Raw genomic sequence first — 20,321 nt, 5'->3', positions numbered from 1 at the left:
GAGCCTGTGCTCTAGAGCCCGTAAGCCACAACTACTGAGCCCACGTGCCACAACTATTGAAGCCCGTGTGCCTAGAGCCCATGCTGTGCAACAAGAGAAGCCACCACAATGAGAAGCCTGCTCACCGCAAAAAAGAATAGCCCCTGCTTGCCCCAGAGAACCAGAGAAAAAGCCTGCGCAAAGCAACGAAGACCCAACACAGCCAAAAACGGATAAATAAACAAAATTATTTATTTATTTTTTTAAAAAGAGCCCACTGATATGATGCACCGAAAAGGACACAACATCAGTTCTCTGCTATTTCTGTCAAAAATTCAGTGACCTCACTCCATTTGTGAAAAAAATGTCAGTCAAACCTGACTGAAGAACATACTACAAAATAACTGAGGAGTAGTCTTCAAAAGTGTCAAAGTCATGAAAGAAAAGCAAAAATGAAATAACAGGGTAGAGGAGACTTAGAAAACTACAGTAGCCCCCCTCACCTGTAGGAAATCCAAGACTCCCCAGTGGCTGCCTGAAACCTTGGACAATATGGAACCCTATGTATACTATGTTTTTCCCTACAGATATATACCTAATGATAAAGTTTAATTTATAAATTAGGCACAGTAAGGCATTAACAACAATAACTATAATAAAGTAGAACAATTATACTAATATACTGTAATAAAAGTTATGTGAATGTGGTCTTTAGCTTTCAAAATATCCTATTGTACGTATTTAATGCCTTTTCCTCTTAACTAAGCACTTATCACACACATTGGCCATAACTTGTGCAGTTTGAGGTGTAACAGCAAAACTACCATAAATTTCTTTTTCCTTCTTCTTAATTCCATGGACAGAAGCACTTTACAGCTTTTCTTTGTCATATCCCAACTGCCATCATCACTACTCCTCTGCTTGGGGTCCATTATTAAGTAAAATAAGGGTTACTTGAACACAAGCACTGCGATGCCTCAATAGCTGATCTGATAACCAAGTCAGGCTACTAAGTGACTAACAGGTGGGATACGCTGGACAAAGGGATGATTCATGTCCTGGATGGGAAGGAGTGGGACGGTACAAGATTCTATCATGCTACTTAGAATGGTGTGCAATTTAAAACTTACGAATTGTTTGGAATTTTCCATTTAATATTTTCAGACTGTGGTTGACTGTAGGTAACTGAAACCATGGAAAGCGAGCCACAGATAAGAAGGGACTACTGTAGGGACTTCCCTGGTGGTGTAGTGGATAAGATTCCACGCTCCCAGTGCAATGGGCCCAAGTTCAATCCCTGGTCAGGGAACTAGATCCCACATGCATGCCACAACTAAGGAGCCCATATGCCACAACTTAGGAGACCATGTGCTGCAACTAAGGAGCCCGCCTGCTGCAACTAACACCCCACACAACCAAATAAATAAATAAATAGAAAAATTTTTTTAAATAAATGGACTTTTAAAAAAAAAGAGGGGACTACTGTAAACACAGTGTGGGATACTGGGAGGATTCTGGATCAGAAAAATACAGTACAAAAACTTTTGGAGGGCTTCCCTGGTGGCACAGTGGTTGAGGGTCCGCCTGCCGATGCAGGGGACATGGGTTTGTGCCCCGGTCCAGGAAGATCCCACATGCCGCGGATCGGCTAGGCCCGTGAGCCATGGCCGCTGAGCCTGCGCGTCCGGAGCCTGTGCTCCGCAACGGGAGAGGCCACAACAGTGAGAGGCCTGCCTACCGCAAAAAAACAAAACAAAACAAAAAACCCAAAAAACTCTTGGAATTCAAATAAGGTCTGTAGTTCAGTTAACAGTATTATACCAATGTTGATTTCCTGGTTTTGATAACTTTACTATGGTTACAAAGTACGGTTACATAGTAATATTAACATAAGGGGAAGTTAAGGAGAGTTGTATTCGAGATCTCTCAGTACTATTTCTGCAACTTTTTTACACATCTAAAATTCATTAGAAATAAAGTTTTTAACGAGACAACATTAAAAAGGTAAACTAAAATAAGTGGCATTACCACACCAATCAACTTTGAACACAAAAACAGAACAGCAAACAGAACTTTGTCAACTTTGAGCAAAGTCATGTGACTTTGCTCCATCACTACATCTCCTTCTCTGTACCCTGTCCACACTGCCCCACCCCTCAGAGGCAGGAGATGGGGATTAGAGGGAGGTAATGGAGGAGGACATTACACACAGTCTACTGGGAAAGAGGAGCATATACTGGAACAATTTTCTGAAGGCCTGCTCCTGACATTAGGGGGGAAAAACCTCACATTTTACTCACAGATCCCATAAAGATAATTCTCAGGTGAAAAACAGAGATAGGGGGTGGAGGGGGGGGTTGGAGGGAGGAAAAAAACAATAATCATTTGCCAAGAAGATTTTACAATGTTTTTGTGTAAATGATGGAGAAAGTAATAATGTGGGAAAATGGTTAAAATCTAAAACTTTATCAACCTTCACAACACATTACTTTAATCAAATAAGTTAAACATTATTTTGTCTTCCTTTTAAAAAATATTAGATTAATAAATTAATCATGTCTATAAAAAGTCAAAGTCAACTTTCACTTTTGCTTTTTGTCTTAAGAACTGTATTTTCAAGTCTCATAAGACAGTCAGTCTCATGACTCTAAACTCACACTTTACAGAAAGGAGTACTCGTACTCACTCCAGCTTTAACATTATTTCAGCATACAAAGAATATAATGTACAACAAATGTTCTGTGACTAAATAATCACACGGAACAGGCATAAGGAATTCAGGGCACTTAGAGGAGGAGGACAACCTGACAGAGTGGAAAGAACATGTGCCTTGGAGTAAGACAGACCTGAGACTAAACTTTAGCTCTGTGACTTACTGGCTCCTGGACCCAAAGCAAGTTTTGTTAACCATGAACTTTAATTATCTTGCCTGCAAAATAGCAAAAATATCACTTAACTCACTGTATTGTAAAGATTAAATTAGATAATTGTACATAAAATGTTTGGCAAATCACTCAATGCCAACCCTCCATTTTAATGTTAAAAAGGGGTTCACTGAAAACATACCGATTGAAGTTAATATCTGGATAACTAGAATACTCCGATTTCATCTTAGCATTGCGCCGTGGAAATGTGCAGAAGAAAGCATTAGCTAAAAGACTAGCAATCTGTTCCTGTGACATTGTGATGGAATGATTCATCTTCTGTTTCAGGAGCGGTATTGGCTGATAGAGGAAACACAAATACAGACAAGAAGAGCAATAATTAGTTTAGCAATTTCAAAAGCAGAGGCACCAAATTGCATTTGCTAAATTAAGGTAGGAATAATTTCAGGCCACTCTTGAATCCTTAAATCAGCAATACTGTTGAAGTCAAGAGCAGTTCATCAAGGATGATTGGGAAAATGTACTTGTTTGACAAAGTGCAGATTTCTAATCAATAATAATGATAGTGAAGAGAACACAAAACATTACTTGTATTAATGAAAAATGAGATTCCTTTAGCAAGTAAGAAATAAAAACACATTACACATGTAATGAAAAATTAAAACAAAGGATGGAACAGAAAAATGTAATGTTGAGTTTAGCTACTACTGCATATGCTAAATTTTGTTCTCACTTATATTAAAGATTATTGGACAGAGCAATTTTTCTATTTCAGTCCTAAAGAAAATGAACTAAGGAAAATAATTCAATAAATAAGTCTTTTCCTTCTAATTTTGAATTACACTTCTCATTGACAATTTATAAGACCCAAATCTAATTTTATTAAAGCAATTAATGGAACATGTGTACACAGACTTATTTATGTATAACCTGTAAGAATATAGGCATTTCCTACATAATCATTTCAAGTCAAGGAAGATGCAGGACATTTCTCCCTCAAGTTTTTTACATCTGAAATGTCCTCAAGTTATACCAAACCCAAACTGACTAACCTTTTATTTTTAGTATATTCCACAGGACCTGAGTATTGCGTTCAGTGAGTTTTATTCTGTTTTAAATGTTTAAACTGTATGTTTTTAAAGTCATGCTGGGAAAGCCAAAGACCAACTGCCAATTTACATCAGTTGTTAAGCTTCAAAATGCTCCAACATAATATTTAGGGACGCTTTTCCTATTCCCTTTAATAAGTCAGAACTAAGAATCCTGGATATCTACTTTAATTCAAAACAGTATGCATAGAGAACTGTCCTGATCACATCTCAGGAATCAACACTCAAAATGAAACTGAGGAAAGGCAGGCAAGACAAATCAACTATAACAATTAGCTTTTCTCTAACAGAAAACATACATCATTGCTAGAATAAGAGTTTGCTAGAAAAAGAAAATGCTAAACTTGCAGTTCAACTATTTGCCTTGGGAAAATACAAAAGTAAACAAACAGGAAATATCAAGAATTTATTTTCATTAGGGTAAACAAAATTCTCTCCTTTTAGGCCTTAGCAAACACCAGTTCCAAGAAAGAAGCAATAGAGAGCTCATATTGATCTTCATTTTCCTTCCTATACATTTATTTACAGCCCAGCCATGAGTTTAGAAAAGGTGACAAAGTATCAATGGCTTAAAGCACACTGTTCCTTGGTTTCAGTAAGAAATGAGTTTTTAACTACCATTTACCAGGTTATCCACATAATGATTTTAGGCTTAATGGACTTAAAACACAAACATTTCTTGTTTCCCAAATAACTAAATAAGTATAATTTAAAATATAATAAGTTATTTGTTCTCCTGGTGAGGAGAAATGCTGAAAGCTAACACTTGGGGAAAACTAGAGGATGTAAATCTTATCATCGAGCACTCAGCTAGGTAAAATAAGACACTGGTTAATATGAATGAAGACCTCTCATCAGAAAGAGAAATTAAGGAAACAATCCCATTCACCCTTGCAACAAAAAGAATAAAATACCTAGGAATAAACCTACCTAAGGAGGTAAAAGACCTGTACTCAGAAAACTATAAGACACTGATGAAAGAAATCAAAGATGACACAAACAGATGGAGAGATATACCATGTTCTTATATTAGAAGAATCAATATTGTGAAAATGACCATACCGAAAGCAATCTACAGATTCAATGCAATCCCTATCAAATAACCAATGACAATTTTTACAGAACCTGAACAAAAAAAATCTTAAAATTTGTATGGAGACACAAAAGACCCCTAATAGCCAAAGCAATCTTGAGGGAAAAATACAGAGCTGGAGGAATAAGACTCCCTGACTTCAGACTACACTTTACAAAGCTACAGTAATCAAGACAATGTGGTACTGGCACAAAAACAGAAATATAGATCAATGGAACAGGATAGAAAGCCCAGAGGTAAACCCACGCACCTATGGTCAACTAATCTATGACAAAGGAGGCAAGGATATACAATGGAGAAAAGAGGGTCTCTTCAATAAGTGGTGCTGGGAAAACTGGACAGCTACATGTAAAAGAATGAAATTAGAACACTCCCTAACACCATACACAAAAATAAACTCAAAATGGATTCGAGACCTAAATGTAAGACCGGACACTATAAAACTCTTAGAGGAAAACATTGGAAGAACGCTCCTTGACATAAATCACAGCAAGATCTTTTTGGACCCACCTCCTAGAGAAATGGAAATAAAAACAAAAATAAACAAATGGGACCTAATGAAACTTCAAAGCTTTTGCACAGCAAAGGAAACCATAAACAAGACGAAAAGACAACCCTCAGAATGGGAGAAAATATTTGCAAATGAATCAATGGACAAAGGATTAATCTCCAAAATATATAAACAGCTCACACAGTTCAATATTAAAGAAACAAACAACCCAATCCAAAAATGGGCAGAAGACCTAAACAGACATTTCTCCAAAGAAGACATACAGACGGCCAAGAAGCACATGAAAAGCTGCTCAACATCACTAATTATTAGAGAAATGCAAATCAAAACTACAACGAGGTATCATCTCACACCAGTTAAAATGGGCATCATCAGAAGATCCACAAACAACAACTGCTGGAGAGGATGTGGAGAAAAGGGAACCCTCTTGCACTGTTGGTGGGAATGTAAACTGATACAGCCACTATGGAGAACAGTATGGAGGTTCCTTAAAAAACTAAAAATAGAATTACCATATGGCCCAGCAATCCCACTACTGGGCATATACCCAAAGAAAACCATAATTCAAAAAGACACATGCACCCCAATGTTCATTGCAGCACTACTTACAATAGCCAGGTCATAGAAGCAACCTAAATGCCCATCGACAGACAAATGGATAAAGAAGTTGTGGTACATATATACAATGGAATATTAATCAGCCATAAAAAGGAACGAAATTGAGTCATTTGTTGAGACGTGGATGGATCTAAAGACTGTCCCACAGAGTGAAGTAAGTCAGAAAAACAAATATTGTATATTAACGCATGTATGTGGAACCTAGAAAAATGGTACAGATGAACCGGTTTGCAGGGCAGAAGTTCAGACACAGATGTAGAGAACAAACGTATGGACACCAAGGGGGGAAAACTGCGGTGGGGTGGGGATGGTGGTGTGCTAAATTGGGCGATTGGGATTGACATGTATACACTGATGTATGTAAAATTGATGACTAATAAGAACCTGCAGTATAAAAAAACAAAAAAATAAAACAACTAATACTAAACTTTCTTTGGGTTATTTGTATGGAAATATGTTAATATAAATGTTTCAGACATTACATGAAATTTCTAAAAATCTTGTATGTTCTGGTATAATGTTATAAGTCATAATTCTAGTTATTACTTTAAAATGTATATCTCAGAAATAACTATACTTCCTTGTCAATTGCATTATTATGAACTTTCATCAAATCTTTAACCATGGTCATTTTTAAGTCTTTTGTCATTTACAGACAGTTCTGGGTGTACTCTGATGCTTTTGCAAAAATGTTCCTATAAAAGGGTTTCATCTTCAAGGAAGTCATGGAAAAGACTCTGACAAGTACAGGTTTCTGGTAACTGACTATACTGCTGAACTGAATGAATAAGCATTTTCAGAACTCTAATGGAAAACTGATGAATTCATAAAAGTGCTAACAAAAGATCAAGATAAAAAAAATTAATTACATGGGACTGAGTGAACTGATGAGGATGATTACAATTTTTGTGACCTTCTGTTTGAATAATAATAAAAAAAAATCCCACAAGGAAGGACTCAGAGGCAAAAAATATACAAATCAATTTTCACTGCAATGTAAAGGAGCTGTTACATTGGGGGAAAAAAAAAGTGATGCTGGGAAAACTGGACAGCTACATGTAAAAGAATGAAATTAGAACACTCCCTAACACCATACACAAAAATAAACTGAAAATGGATTAAAGACCTAAATGTAAGACTGGACACTAAAACTTTTAGAGGAAAACATAGGAAGAACACTCTTTGACATAAATCACAGCAAGATCTTTTTTGACCCACCTCGTAGAGTAATGGAAATAAAAACAAAAATAAACATAATAATAAAATGAAAAATAAAAGTTTTTGCACAGCAAAGGAAATTATAAACAAGACGAAAAGACAAGTCTCAGAATGGGAGAAAATATGTGCAAACAAATCAATGGACAAAGGATTAATCTCTAAAATATATAAACAGCTCATGCAGCTCAATATTAAAAAAACAAACAACCCAATCCAAAAATGGGCAGAAGACCTAAATAGACATTTCTCCAAAGAAGACATACAGATGGCCAAGAAGCACATGAAAAGCTGCTCAACATCACTAATTATTAGAGAAATGCAAATCAAAACTACAATGAGGTATCACCTCACACCAGTTAGAATGGGCATCATCAGAAGATCCACAAACAACAACTGCTGGAGAGGATGTGGAGAAAAGGGAACCCTCTTGCACTGCTGGTGGGAATGTAAACTGATACAGCCACTATGGAGAACAGTATGGAGGTTCCTTAAAAAACTAAAAATAGAATTACCATATGGCCCAGCAATCCCACTACTGGGCATATACCCTGAGAAAACCATAATTCAAAAAGACACATGCACCCCAATGTTCACTGCAGCACTATTTACAATAGCCAGGTCATGGAAGCAACCTAAATGCCCGTCGACAGACGAATGGATAAGAAGATGTGGTAAATATATACAGTGGAATATTAGCCATACAAAGGAACGAAATTGGGTCATCTGTAGAGATATGGATGGACCTAGAGACTGTCATACAGAGTAAGTCAGAAAGAGGAAAACAAATATCGTATATTAACGCATATATGTGGAATCTAGAAAAATGGCACAGATGAACCGGTCTGCAAGGCAGAAATAGAGACACAGATGTAGTGAACAAACGTATGGACACCTGGGGGGAAAGGAGTGGGAGGGTAGGATCAATTGGGAGATTGGGATTAACATATATACACTAATATGTATAAAACAGATACTAATAAGGACCTGCTGTATAAAAAATTAAGTAATTTAAAAAAGCATGAATGAAGATCTTTCAAAAAGTTCATGTCCAAAATTTGTTTCCTTTAATTTAATTTTTATAAATCTAAAATTTACCTTTTAGATTTGGCCTAGAGAACATTAATATGATAAATCATTAAATAACAACATATGCAATTTAACTTGCCAAAGATATATTTCGATAACAAATTGAAATGTTAACTTTCACAGCAGAGATTTACCTTTTAGTCGAGGACAGAGGACAAAATTAAAATGTTCTCCCATTAGTACACTAATGGAAGGACATAGTTGTTTTAAGCCAGGAAAAAGAGATGGGAGCTGCAAATCTGATTTTGGTTCCACCCACTGACTTGTTATAGATTACAAACTTGGGTGCTTTTGAATACATATCTCATTAAGTACAATAGGGAAACCTTCTCTCTAAAGCATGAAGGGAAGAGAAGAGGAGAAAGTGATTCCTATCTAAAGGCTATATTCGGTTAATTATGAACTACAGTGAATTTAAAAAGCATTTAATTAAGCACTATGTTAGACCTGGGGACACAAAGATGATCCCCCTTCAGGGAGAATATAATCTAGGGGAGGAGACATATAAAAACATAAATTACAAAATAATGTGCTAATAATAATAAGTATGATTCGAGTGCTACAGGAGTGATAAACTTTGGCTGGGAGGCGTAGGAAAGGCTTCACAAGGGGCAGAACCTAAGAGGTAGTGAGAAATTTTACTACATAAGGAAAAAAGCAAGGAGAAAAAGAGAAAAGAATGAACATGAAACATAAGCAAGCAAATAACTTCCAACATAAACAACAAGAAGTTGAGTTTTAAAATATATTTTCTCTGCCCAATAGAAAAACTTATTTCAGACACAGTGAATTAATGAGGTGAAATTATAGTTACCTAAAATTGGAAATATCACAGTATAATGCTAACAAACATGGCACACGGAAAAACATTCAGTGGTTCTCAACATTTGGACTCAGGCATTCGGACATGGCTTTTGGTTGCCCCAATGACTATGCTTGTGTTTTTTGTGCTGTTCCAATGATACACTGCAATGTGTGGGACCATCCTACACATTCAGAAATTGCTCTGCCCAAAATGTCCCTAGGGCCCCTGTGGATCAACAGTGTTAGCAGAAACCTGGCTAGCATCCATGTAGCCAGGGGGCTGGCCCTAGAAATAAATGAGAGGCGAATTCAAGCTACTGTTGTGAGAAACACAGGAAAAGAATTATGAAGAACAAACCAACAACCTCTTATAATTACATCTACAAATTCTTTGATACTCTCCCCCCTTGAGAGGCAGAGTCTAATTATCCTCTCCTTGAGTATGAGCTAGATTTATTGACTAAATTCTAATGCAGAGAAAAAATAGTGAAAGCGGTAGTGTGTGCCTTCAGAAACGAGGTCAAAAAGGCACTGCCTCTTCCTGCCTCTCTCCTTTGGGTGGCTTTTTCTGGGGAAGTTAGCAACCATGTCACGAGGATACCCAATCAGCCTACAGAGAGCCCCACAGCAAGGAACTAAGGCCTTCTGCCAGCAGTCATGTGAGTGAGCCAGCTGAGAGGTAGCTCCTCCAGCTTCAGTCAAACCTTCAGATGACTGCAGCCCTGCCCAACACCCTGACTGAAACCACAAGAGAGATCCCGAGCCAGTACCAGTCAGCTAAGCTGCTCCCAAATTCCCAACAGAAACTGCGATAATAAAAGTTTCCTGTTTTAAACCACTAAATTTTGAGGTAGTTTGTTATGTAGCAATAAATAATACACTCCCACACAAAACAAAATAATACCAGATTCTTTCTTTTATTTTTAAAAGTTAAGAATGTATCATGAACTCATTTGTTATACAATACACTACTTTGGGGGAGAGGGGAGGAAGGAGTACGTATTAAGCCATTTTGAAGATAAAATTTTCTAAATCCATTAGTATGCTTTGAAATAATGACTATCCTTTTTTGAAATTCAGAGATTATTTTTTAAAAAAAGAAAAAGAAGTATGAGTAAGCAAACATCAACACTGTAAACTGAAGCTCAGAAATTGAATGCTGCATTTTTAATGTCCACTCGCAGTGTTCTCTGTAGCCTCTAACCTTTTCCTTAGTATAGCAAAATCATCATACTCTGGCAAAAAACTGTTTCCCATCTCTCTGTTTGACCTTGACAATTAGAGTTTAAACGAAATTCAACTGTGAGTCTCAAGAAAGCTACTGAGGAAGAAGTTATTTCCACCAACCTGGGTGCAAATATTTGGCAGACAGAGTGCAATTTTCACCATATCAGGCAAAATGGACTGGTATAAGTGTTGAGCTTCTGCTTCTTCTAGTACCTGAAAACCAATAAAATGTTATCAGTGAATAATAACCAATGAACAAATATCTGTTATTAAATTACATATGTGCTTTATATAGGATCCCATAAGAAGGCATATTATCAGCATCATTGAACACATGCACAAGTACACCAACAGGTGCAGTAAGGAACTTACAAATTCATTTCCAAATGTATGTAATTCACCTAAATGCCCTCTGAAAATGAATCGAGTATCCCAAATATGAAATATCTATCATATCACATTCACAACTAAATAAATGCTTGCATATGAAAAACAGTACCTTCTGACCTCGGTTACATCAACTAAAAACTATTAGACCACAAAGAACTCTCTCAGAAGCCCTCAAGCTTCTACAGTCAGTAATTTAAAGAAATCACCATAAAAGCCACCCTAATCGTTTCAGAGCATATTATATGTGTCAAATCTAACCTACTGGGTAGTAAACAATGAAGTTCCAGGGACTTACAATTTCCTTTTCTAGGCACCTTTAGGAAGTTAAAACCACGATTCCCATATCATAATTTGAAGTACAAGAAAGACGACATTCATGGCCTATTTCTGTCTTTTGTAATTTCCCATCTCTTCAATGCTTTAGAAATTACTTTAGGCCATTTAATCCAACTTCTCTCTAAACATCAGAGTATTTCTTTTAAAATACTGAAAATGAAAACACTCTTAATCTAGGGATTCTATATATACAGTCAGGATTAAAGTAAATCATGTATCTATCTGAAATCACATCTGAACTAGATAGATGAGGTCTCAGTTATAATCCAGTCTGATCCTGTCATTATTAAAGAGAAAAGAAAACTGAAGCCAAGGAGGTTACCTGATTATCCTAGACGGAAAATGTCAATTAGCAACTAAATCAGAACTAGAACCCAAGTATTCTGGCCTATATTCCACAGCTCTCTCCACTTCTCTATGTAACAAATGTTTGGGATTGATGAGGATACAGACTCTTTACAAATATCTATAGATTCCCTTTGCTATCAGGAGCTAAGCTGAAATAAAGGAATATTCATTTGTCTGTCTACAGCTGGACACAGTATGTGTATAAATAGAAAAAGTAGCAAAGATAATTTACATTCACTCTGGTTTTACAAGAAAATTCTAACAAGGCTTCCCTGGTGGCGCAGTGGTTGAGAGTCTGCCTGCCGATGCAGGGGACACGGGTTCGTGCCCCGGTCCGGGGAAGATCCCACATGCCGCGGAGCGGCTAGGGCCGTGAGCCATGGCCGCTGAGCCTGCGCATTCGGAGCCTGTGCTCCGCAATGGGAGAGGCCACAACAGTGAAAGGTCCGCGTACCGCAAAAAAAAAAAAAAAAAAAAAAAAGTTCTAACACTAAGAATTTTCTTTATACCAAAGCTCTAAAATCCAAACCTATGCCCACCTCCCTCTTTAAATTAGGAAAATGGGAAAATTGATATTCAGAATGAACAGAAAGATATTTGCAATTCAGAGAGTGTAGGATCCAATTAATCATAGGTATATAAAAAACAAGAATACAATTATTAATTCTGGGGAAAACAAAAAGTTGTACAAGAGTAGAAAAGGAATCAGATCTCAGATATGAACAGTGTTTTTACCATCCTACTAAAAAACCAGAATACTGATCTAATTGAAATGAATATGATATCTATAGTGGAAAAGTGGGGAAACATAAATAAGGCTGTTAATGGTGACAGGGTTAAGTAAACAACAGCTAAATCCTAATCTTCTATAATGGGAAGTTAACACACTAAAAAAATAAATAAAGGCTAAAAGGTTCAAAGCCTCTTCATTATAAGCCTCTTTAATGCTAATAAAAAGAAAAACTAAATTAAAAAAAATCATACATAGAAGGCATTCTATTTTAGAATTTTATTGTATATATTAAAGATACTTGCTTTCCTGTACCTGAAAATGCATAAAACATATTAATGTATTAAGATATTCAAATTCTTCTTATTCATAATTTATCTTTTTGTTTTTTAAAACATTTTATTTTGAAGTAATTATAGATTCACAGAAAGCTGCAAAAATAATATATGGAGGTCCGGTTTACCCCTCACCAAGTTTCCCTTAAAGGTTACATTTCAGATTAACTGTAACACAATATCAAAACCAGGTAATTAATATTGGTACAGTATGTGTGTATTGTTCTATGCTATTTTATCACGTGTACATTTGTGTAACCAAAATCAAGATGCAGAAGTGTTCCACTATAACAAAAGTCTCCTCTGTGCTACTAATTTATAGTCACACCCTCCTTCCAACCATCCCTAAGCCCTAGAAAGCACCAATCTGCTTTCCATCTCTGTAATTCTGTTGTGTTATACAAATGGAATCATATGGTGTGTGTCCTTTTAAGATAGACTTTTTTTCACCCAGTGTAACATCCTTGAGATCTATTCAAGTTCATGCATGTATCAACAGTTAATTCCTACTGCTGAGTAGTATTCCATAGTACGAATATACCACAGTTTGTTTAACCATTTACCTACTGAGGGGCATTTTGGTTGTTTCAAGTTTTTGGCTATTACAAACAAGGCTGCCTTTTACTTTCAACCTGCCTATACTGTTATGTCTGAAATAATTTCTTGCAAGCAGCATATAATGTGTCAGGTTTTTTTAATCTACTCTGTAAATCGTCTTTTTTTTTTTTTTTTTTTTTTTTGCGGTATGTGGGCCTCTCACTGTTGTGGCCTCTCCCATTGCAGAGCACAGGCTCCGGACGCGCAGGCTCAGCGGCCATGGCCACGGGCCCAGCTGCTCCGCGGCATGTGGGATCTTCCCGGTCCGGGGCACGAACCTGCGTCTCCTGCATTGGCAGGCGGACTCCCAACCACTGCGCCACCAGGGAAGCCCCTGTAAATCGGCTTTTAATTGGTGAACTTTGACATTTACATTTAATCATTGATAAATTAGAACATTTTAATTTTCTCTTTCTTTTACCTGTTTTCTTTTCCTTCATTCTTATGGGTTACTTGAACATATTTTAGAATTCCATTTTTATTTATCTAAAGTATATTTGAACACATCTCTTTGAACAGATTTTTTTTAAATTGGCTGCTCTAGGCATTCGTTATATATAACTTATCACTGTTTCCTGGTGTCAACATTTCACATGTTGCAGTAAAGTATAGAAACTTTACCTTTAAGGCTCTTTACCCACCCCCATTATAATTTTCTTTAATATTTCTCCACATACATTGAGAACATTTGATAGTGTTATAATGTTTGAAAATAGTGAAACAGAAAATGTCAAACACTATTTAGAATACTCAAGAAGAAAAGTCTACTATATTTTTACTCTTTCTACTGTTCTTTCTTCTGTCCTGGTGTTCCAAGATTCCATTTTTATCATTTCCTTTCTGTTTCAAGAAATTCCTTCAGACATTCTTTTAGGATAGATCTATTAATGACAAATTCTCTTCCTTTCCTTCATCTGAGAATGTCACCGTTTCTCCTACAGTCCTGAAGGATATTTTCAATGGATATACACTTCTCTGTTGAAAGTTCTTTTCTCTTACTCCTTCAAAAATATTATGTCACTTCTTTCTGGCTTTCATATTTTCTGATGAGAAATCCAACAACGTTCAAACTGTTTTTCCCCTATAGGCAATGTGTTATTTCTTTCTGGATGCTTTCAAAATTTTTTTCTTTGCCTTTAGTTTGAGGAAGTTTGACTATGATATGTCTTGGCATGGATTTCTTTGGGTTTATCCTGTAAGAGGTTTGCTCAGCTTCTTGATGTTTTCTGTCAAATCTGGGAAATTTTCAGCTATTATTTCTAGTTTTCAGCCACTATTTTTTGTTGTTGAGTATTTTTTTATCCCTGCCCCTTTTCTCCTCTCCCTCCAGTACTAAAAAGGCATGACTGTTAAATATTTTTAAATAGTTCCATAGGTCCCTACACTTTTTTTAATAAATTTTAATGTTTCTTGAATGTAATGTTTGCTTGTTTGACCAGTAGTACAACCAGTATAGGAAATTTAGGAATTTAATTCAGATTTTCAAGCCAATATAAACCCCAAAATTATATATACTAGACCATTATGCTATTATTATTTTCTACATTATGAGAAAATCTGAAAGGAAATATATAGTCACTTTTAGACCAAAATTATTAAACCATTCTAACTTTTCTGAGTCACCTCAGAAAAAAAATGACATAAAAGTCTATTTCTTTCTGTTGTTCAGATGGATTCCTTTGTTCTTTTTCAAGTTTTCCAATTCTTTCCTCTGTCACCCCCACTCCCCATTGAGCCCATGCATTGCATTAAAAAAAAAAATCAGGTATTGTATTTTTCATTTCTAAAATTTCCATTTGGTTCTTCTTTATAGCTTCTATTTCTTTGCTGGGACTGTCTATTTTTCATTTGTTTCAAGGAGCTGTAATTGCTTATTGAAGCCTTTTTATGATGGCTGCTTTAAAGCCCTTGTTAGATAATTCTAACATCTGTGTTATCTCAGGGTTGGTATCTGTTGATTGTCTTCACATTTCAGTTGAGATTTTCCTGGTTCTTCGTGGAGCGATTTTTTATTGAAACCTGGATTTTATGTTATGAGACTTTGGATCTTATTTAAATCTTGTTTTAGCAGGTCTTCTGGGACACAGGAAGGGAGAGCCACCTCATTACTACCAGTCAGGAGTGAAAATTCTACTGCCCTTGTTGACTCCCAGGGCAGGGAGGGGGAAAGGCATCTTGATACCTTTGGGTTGGGGGGCGGGGGGGTGGGTGCAGAGGGTGAAAGTTCAGGCTCCCCACCAGGCCTCTGCTGATACCACCCAGGTGCCATATTTTTCCAACAGCCCCACAGACCCTAGCTGGTCAGTCTTTTCTCCACCTTTCAGAGTCTTCTTATTCTTTTATAGTGTCCTGGGTTTTCAGCTGTATTTAGTAGAGGGATAAGGAGAAGTGTCTTTCCAAACATTTTTAACCTAAAGACATTTAACCTTAAGTGTCTAAATAGGCTGACAGCTTCTTCTCCTTTGGGTACCTGTCCTTGTCTTTTAAAACTGACATACGAATAGCTGCTGCCATGCTTTGCTGACCATCACAAGCTTTAAAATATCACTTATTTATCTGATGAAGCATTATTGCACTGGACTTCTGTCAACACTTGACCTATGTCTAATGTTGCTTTGAAAACACAAAAGGGAAGATAAAAAATGTCATTTGAGAACATAACCAACCCAACTACCATTTGAGATGGAATGCATAATTTAAAAAACTAGTATAATCTTATGCCCTCTCATATATTATTAGCATCTTTAAGCAAATCTTACCTTTTACAAATTATTATTTACTATTTATTAATCTGCACAATTTATTAATCTATACAATGCAAACCAAGACATTAGTATTAAAAAGTTTTTAAAATGTAAATCACTGCTTAACTTCAAGGGAAGAAGAGCCTTAAATAATAAATATTTATTTATAATATATCATATATTATATTATTTATAACGATGATGATGATTATAAGGAAATTAAGCATTTATATGATGATTAAATTCTCCCTGCCCTCTATTGGAGGGTCTGCATAATTATATATGGCAAGTCTTTGTGTGTGTGCATGTGTGTACATGCCATCCTTTTATTCTCATCCCAAAAGTTGATTATGTATGTGTTTCACTCAGAACTGATACAAAGATTTTCAAAATTATAATGCTATTTTACCCATTTCCTCTCTTTAGACTATAGAGTTGTTCATCCATTCAACTAACCAGTAAATTTAAGTATCTATTATATGCCAGACACTGTGCCAGGACTGACAACAGAACTGTAAACAATAACAGACATGATCACTGACCTCATGAATCTCAAAGCAGAAAGTCCTATGCTCTTTCTGTGATCCCCTCAATATATCAGCCTTCACCTTGAAGGACAGTAATTATTGCAATTTCATCACAGTGGTCATGGAGAAGTTATCATTCTTCCTTAGCAGATGGAAGCATTAACAAACTACTAAAATAGAGCAACTTAATTTGTCAAATGTCAAAACATGATGAATGATTTAAATATCTAGAAGCTTACATATAGAAAAGAGATTTGTACTTATTTCTTCTTTCTTAGAATGCTTGATCAACTAAAACTAAATCTGTGAACTGTGCTCTAATACTAAAGGCATATTCATGCGTGACTAAGTACAGTGCCTGGCACACAGACAGTACTAAATAAATAATACTACTGAACTCTGAATGGGGAAGTGAAATCTGTAGCCGGTAAAATCAGAAAACTAGTGATATTTTAGTGAAGGAGAATATTTCCATAGATCTACTTCTTCAAAGAGTTCATAGGAAACAGCTTTTTAATCAGTCACAAATCAACAAATATAATAAACACCTCAAGTCACTCCATGTTATCTATTGATGTAAACCTAGGTAGATCCTAGTAAAAATTTTTAAAGTCACTAATACTCTTTTTTAATAAAAAATTTCAAAAAAGTTTATACAAAAGGTCTAGAACAATAAATTTTATGAAATAATTTTTTAACATAAAACATGTATCATCCCAATATCTAAATAGACATGGTGAAAAACCTCATAGTCCTATGATCCTAAAGTTAATACAACCATTTAGGTGTTTGTTACACTTAGGTATTTGTTTTCCTTCTCACACAGAAAAAAATTACTTAAAATCACGTTACTCTAACAATTCTGTATAATTTTTTCATTAGACAAAAGAATTTTCCACTTTGCTGTGTAGTCTTCATAAACATCACTAGCAACAAAATGTTTTTTTAAAAAGTCATGTATTTTCACTGTAGCAAATTAACATAAACAAAAAGAAAATAAATACCACCCACAAACCCACTATCAATATATATACTGCTAACATTTTGGCATATATCCTTCCAGTCTGTATTTTGTTTTCATTTACATAGTGGACATTTTCCCGTGTAAATAAATATAATCCTATATCACCATTTTCAGTAGCTGAGTATTATTAACAATTTGGACACACCATACCTTATTTCCCTATCTAATTCTGTTATGATAGATTTACAGGTTGTTGCCAATTTTCCACTCTTGAAATTACCATTGCAATGAATATCCTTGTACATACATCTTTCTGCAACTATTTGAATATCTCTATAAGTGAAAATGCTATATCAAAAAGCATAGGCTTTTTTTTTTTTAAAGGTTTTTAATATATGCTGTCTAATCACCTTCCAGAAAGGTTCTATCAATTTATATTCTGGTGCTGTATATGAAAGTACTCAACTCCATACCTTACTAATACTGTGAATTCTCGTATTCTTGTTTTATTCACAATCTGATAGACTAAATTGACACCACTATTATTTTAATTTATGTTTATTTAATTACTAATAATGTTGAACTTTTTATCCCCGTGTATACAAACTCCTCTGTGATGAGCCTTAATCCTTCTTTTCTATTAATTTTTAAGTAATACGTGGATACATTCTTGCCTTAAAAATGTCAAACCATTCAGATGAAGTCAAAGCTCTTCTTAACCACAAATCCCCAATTCCAAACTACTTCTCAGACAAACAGATGCTTGTCTCCTTCCCAAACTACTTCTAAGCATTTCTACATATGTGCATACAGAAATTTAGCTTTCTGTTACATTAATTTTTAAACTAAATGGTATACTATATTTTTTGCAACTTGTTTTTTGCCTTAAGAGAAAGCCTTAGAAGTCTTTCCCCGTAATAGAATAAATGCTATACAGTATTTTCCACAGTATGGATATACAATTTTAACCATTCCTTACTGATGGCAATTAACTTTCCCAGCATTATGAAAAATTTCAAAAATACAGCAAAGCTAAAATAACTATACACTGAACACCCATAAACTCATTTTCTACAGTTAACATTTTACTCTATTTATTTTTGTCGCATATCTATCCATCCATCAATCCATTTTTTAAATGCATTTTGAAGTAAGTTGGGGGCATCAGTACATTTCACCCTGACCACTTCAGCCTCCATATAAATATAATTTGACATTTGTTTAGAAGTTTTTTCATTTTGAGGTAAAATTTACATTCAATGAAATGAACTAACCCTAAGTGTACCATTCAATGACATTTTACAAATGCATACACCTACATAAACTAAATCCCTATCAAGACACAGGATATTATTATACTATCACCCTAGAAGGTTCCCTCATGCCCCTTCCCAGGCAACTTTCCCACATCTGAGAGACTACCACTGTTCTAAATTTTCTTCTACCATAGATTAGTTTTGTCTCTTGTAAAACTTCATATATTGGAAACATGTGACATGTACTATATTATGTAAGGCTTTTTTTTCCCCTCAGCACTGTGCTTTTGAGATGCATCTATGTTGTGTGTATCAGTGATTTTGTTCCCTTCTATTATTTTATTCTATTGTATAATTATACCACAATTTGTTTATTCATTCTCTTGTTCATAGACAACTGCACTATTTCCAGGATTTGGCTATTATAAGTAAAGCTGCTATAGACATTCTTCTATAAACACAGGATTTTTTGTGTATACGTATATTAATTTCTCTTGGGTAGGTTTAGAAAGGAAATGAAATGCATAGGTCATAGAGCAGGTATATGTTTAGTTTTCTAAAGAACTGCGAGACCTTTTTCCAACGTGGTAGTACCATTTTACAAACCCAACAACAAAGTATGAGAGTTCCAGTTGCTCCACATCTCTAGCTACATCTATTCATTTTAGCCCTTCTAGTGCCTGTGCACTAATACTTCATTCTAGTTTTAACTGGCATTTCCCCAATGACAAATGACACTGAGCATATTTTAATGTGCTAATTGGTCATTTGTATATCTTTCTTTGTGACCGGTCCTTTAAACTCTTTTAATTTTTTTTAATGGGGTGGTTTGTCCTTTTTTTTTTTTTTTGGTACACGGGCCTCTCACTGTTGTGGCCTCTCCCATTGCAGAGCACAGGCTCCGGACGCTCAGGTCCAGTGGCCATGGCTCACGGGCCCAGGCGCTCCGCGGCACGTGGGATCCTCCCGGGCCGGGGCACGAACCCGCGCCCCCTGCATCGTCAGGACTCTCAACCACTGTGCCACCAGGGAAGCCCGGTTTGCCTTATTTTTAAATTGAGTTCTTTATATATTCTAAACATAAATCCTTTGTCAGATAAATATATATGCTTTGCAAATATTTTCTCCTTGCCTTTAGCTTGTCTATTCATTTTCTTAATGTCTTTTGATAAGTATTTAATTTTTTTCTTTTATGCTTAATGCTTTCTGTGTCCTAAGAAATCTTTGTCTATCCCTAAGTCACAAAGATGCTTTCTTCTAGAATCTTTATGGTTTTAGTTTTTGCATTTAGTTATTTTCTATGTATGCTGTATACAAAGAGTTGAAGTTCATTTTTTTCCCCCATAAAGAAACCCAATTTTCCCAGCACCATTTGTTGAAAGATGTTTCTTTCCCCCATCGATTGCTTTGGCACCTTTGTTGAAAATCAAACGATTGTATAAGTATGGGTCTATTTCTGGGTTTTATGGGTTTTCCAGTATCAATTTGATTCTTATGCCAGGACCACACTATATTAGTTTCCTTGGGCTGCTGTAACTATCACAAACTGGGTGGCTTAGAAAAA

The 20,321-nt window shown here is 35.6% G+C and overlaps 1 protein-coding gene across 4 annotated transcripts in view; it reads right to left on the bottom strand.

The window, feature by feature from the left end:
- PARG (poly(ADP-ribose) glycohydrolase) overlaps nucleotides 1-20,321 on the bottom strand; it is a 113,563-nt gene that overhangs the window by 52,479 nt on the left and 40,763 nt on the right. For all 4 annotated transcript variants that reach the window (XM_067710227.1, XM_067710225.1, XM_067710226.1 and 1 more), the window contains 2 exons: nucleotides 10,651-10,743; nucleotides 3,046-3,203 (listed from right to left, as the gene is read on the bottom strand). In XM_067710227.1, the coding sequence (XP_067566328.1) occupies nucleotides 3,046-3,203; nucleotides 10,651-10,743 (251 nt within the window). The remainder of the gene's footprint in view (nucleotides 1-3,045; nucleotides 3,204-10,650; nucleotides 10,744-20,321) is intronic.

Source organism: Pseudorca crassidens, chromosome 16, assembly GCF_039906515.1.
Source record: "Pseudorca crassidens isolate mPseCra1 chromosome 16, mPseCra1.hap1, whole genome shotgun sequence".
NCBI classification, from domain to species: domain Eukaryota; kingdom Metazoa; phylum Chordata; class Mammalia; order Artiodactyla; family Delphinidae; genus Pseudorca; species Pseudorca crassidens.
This window is presented reverse-complemented; position numbering and strand designations above follow the sequence as displayed.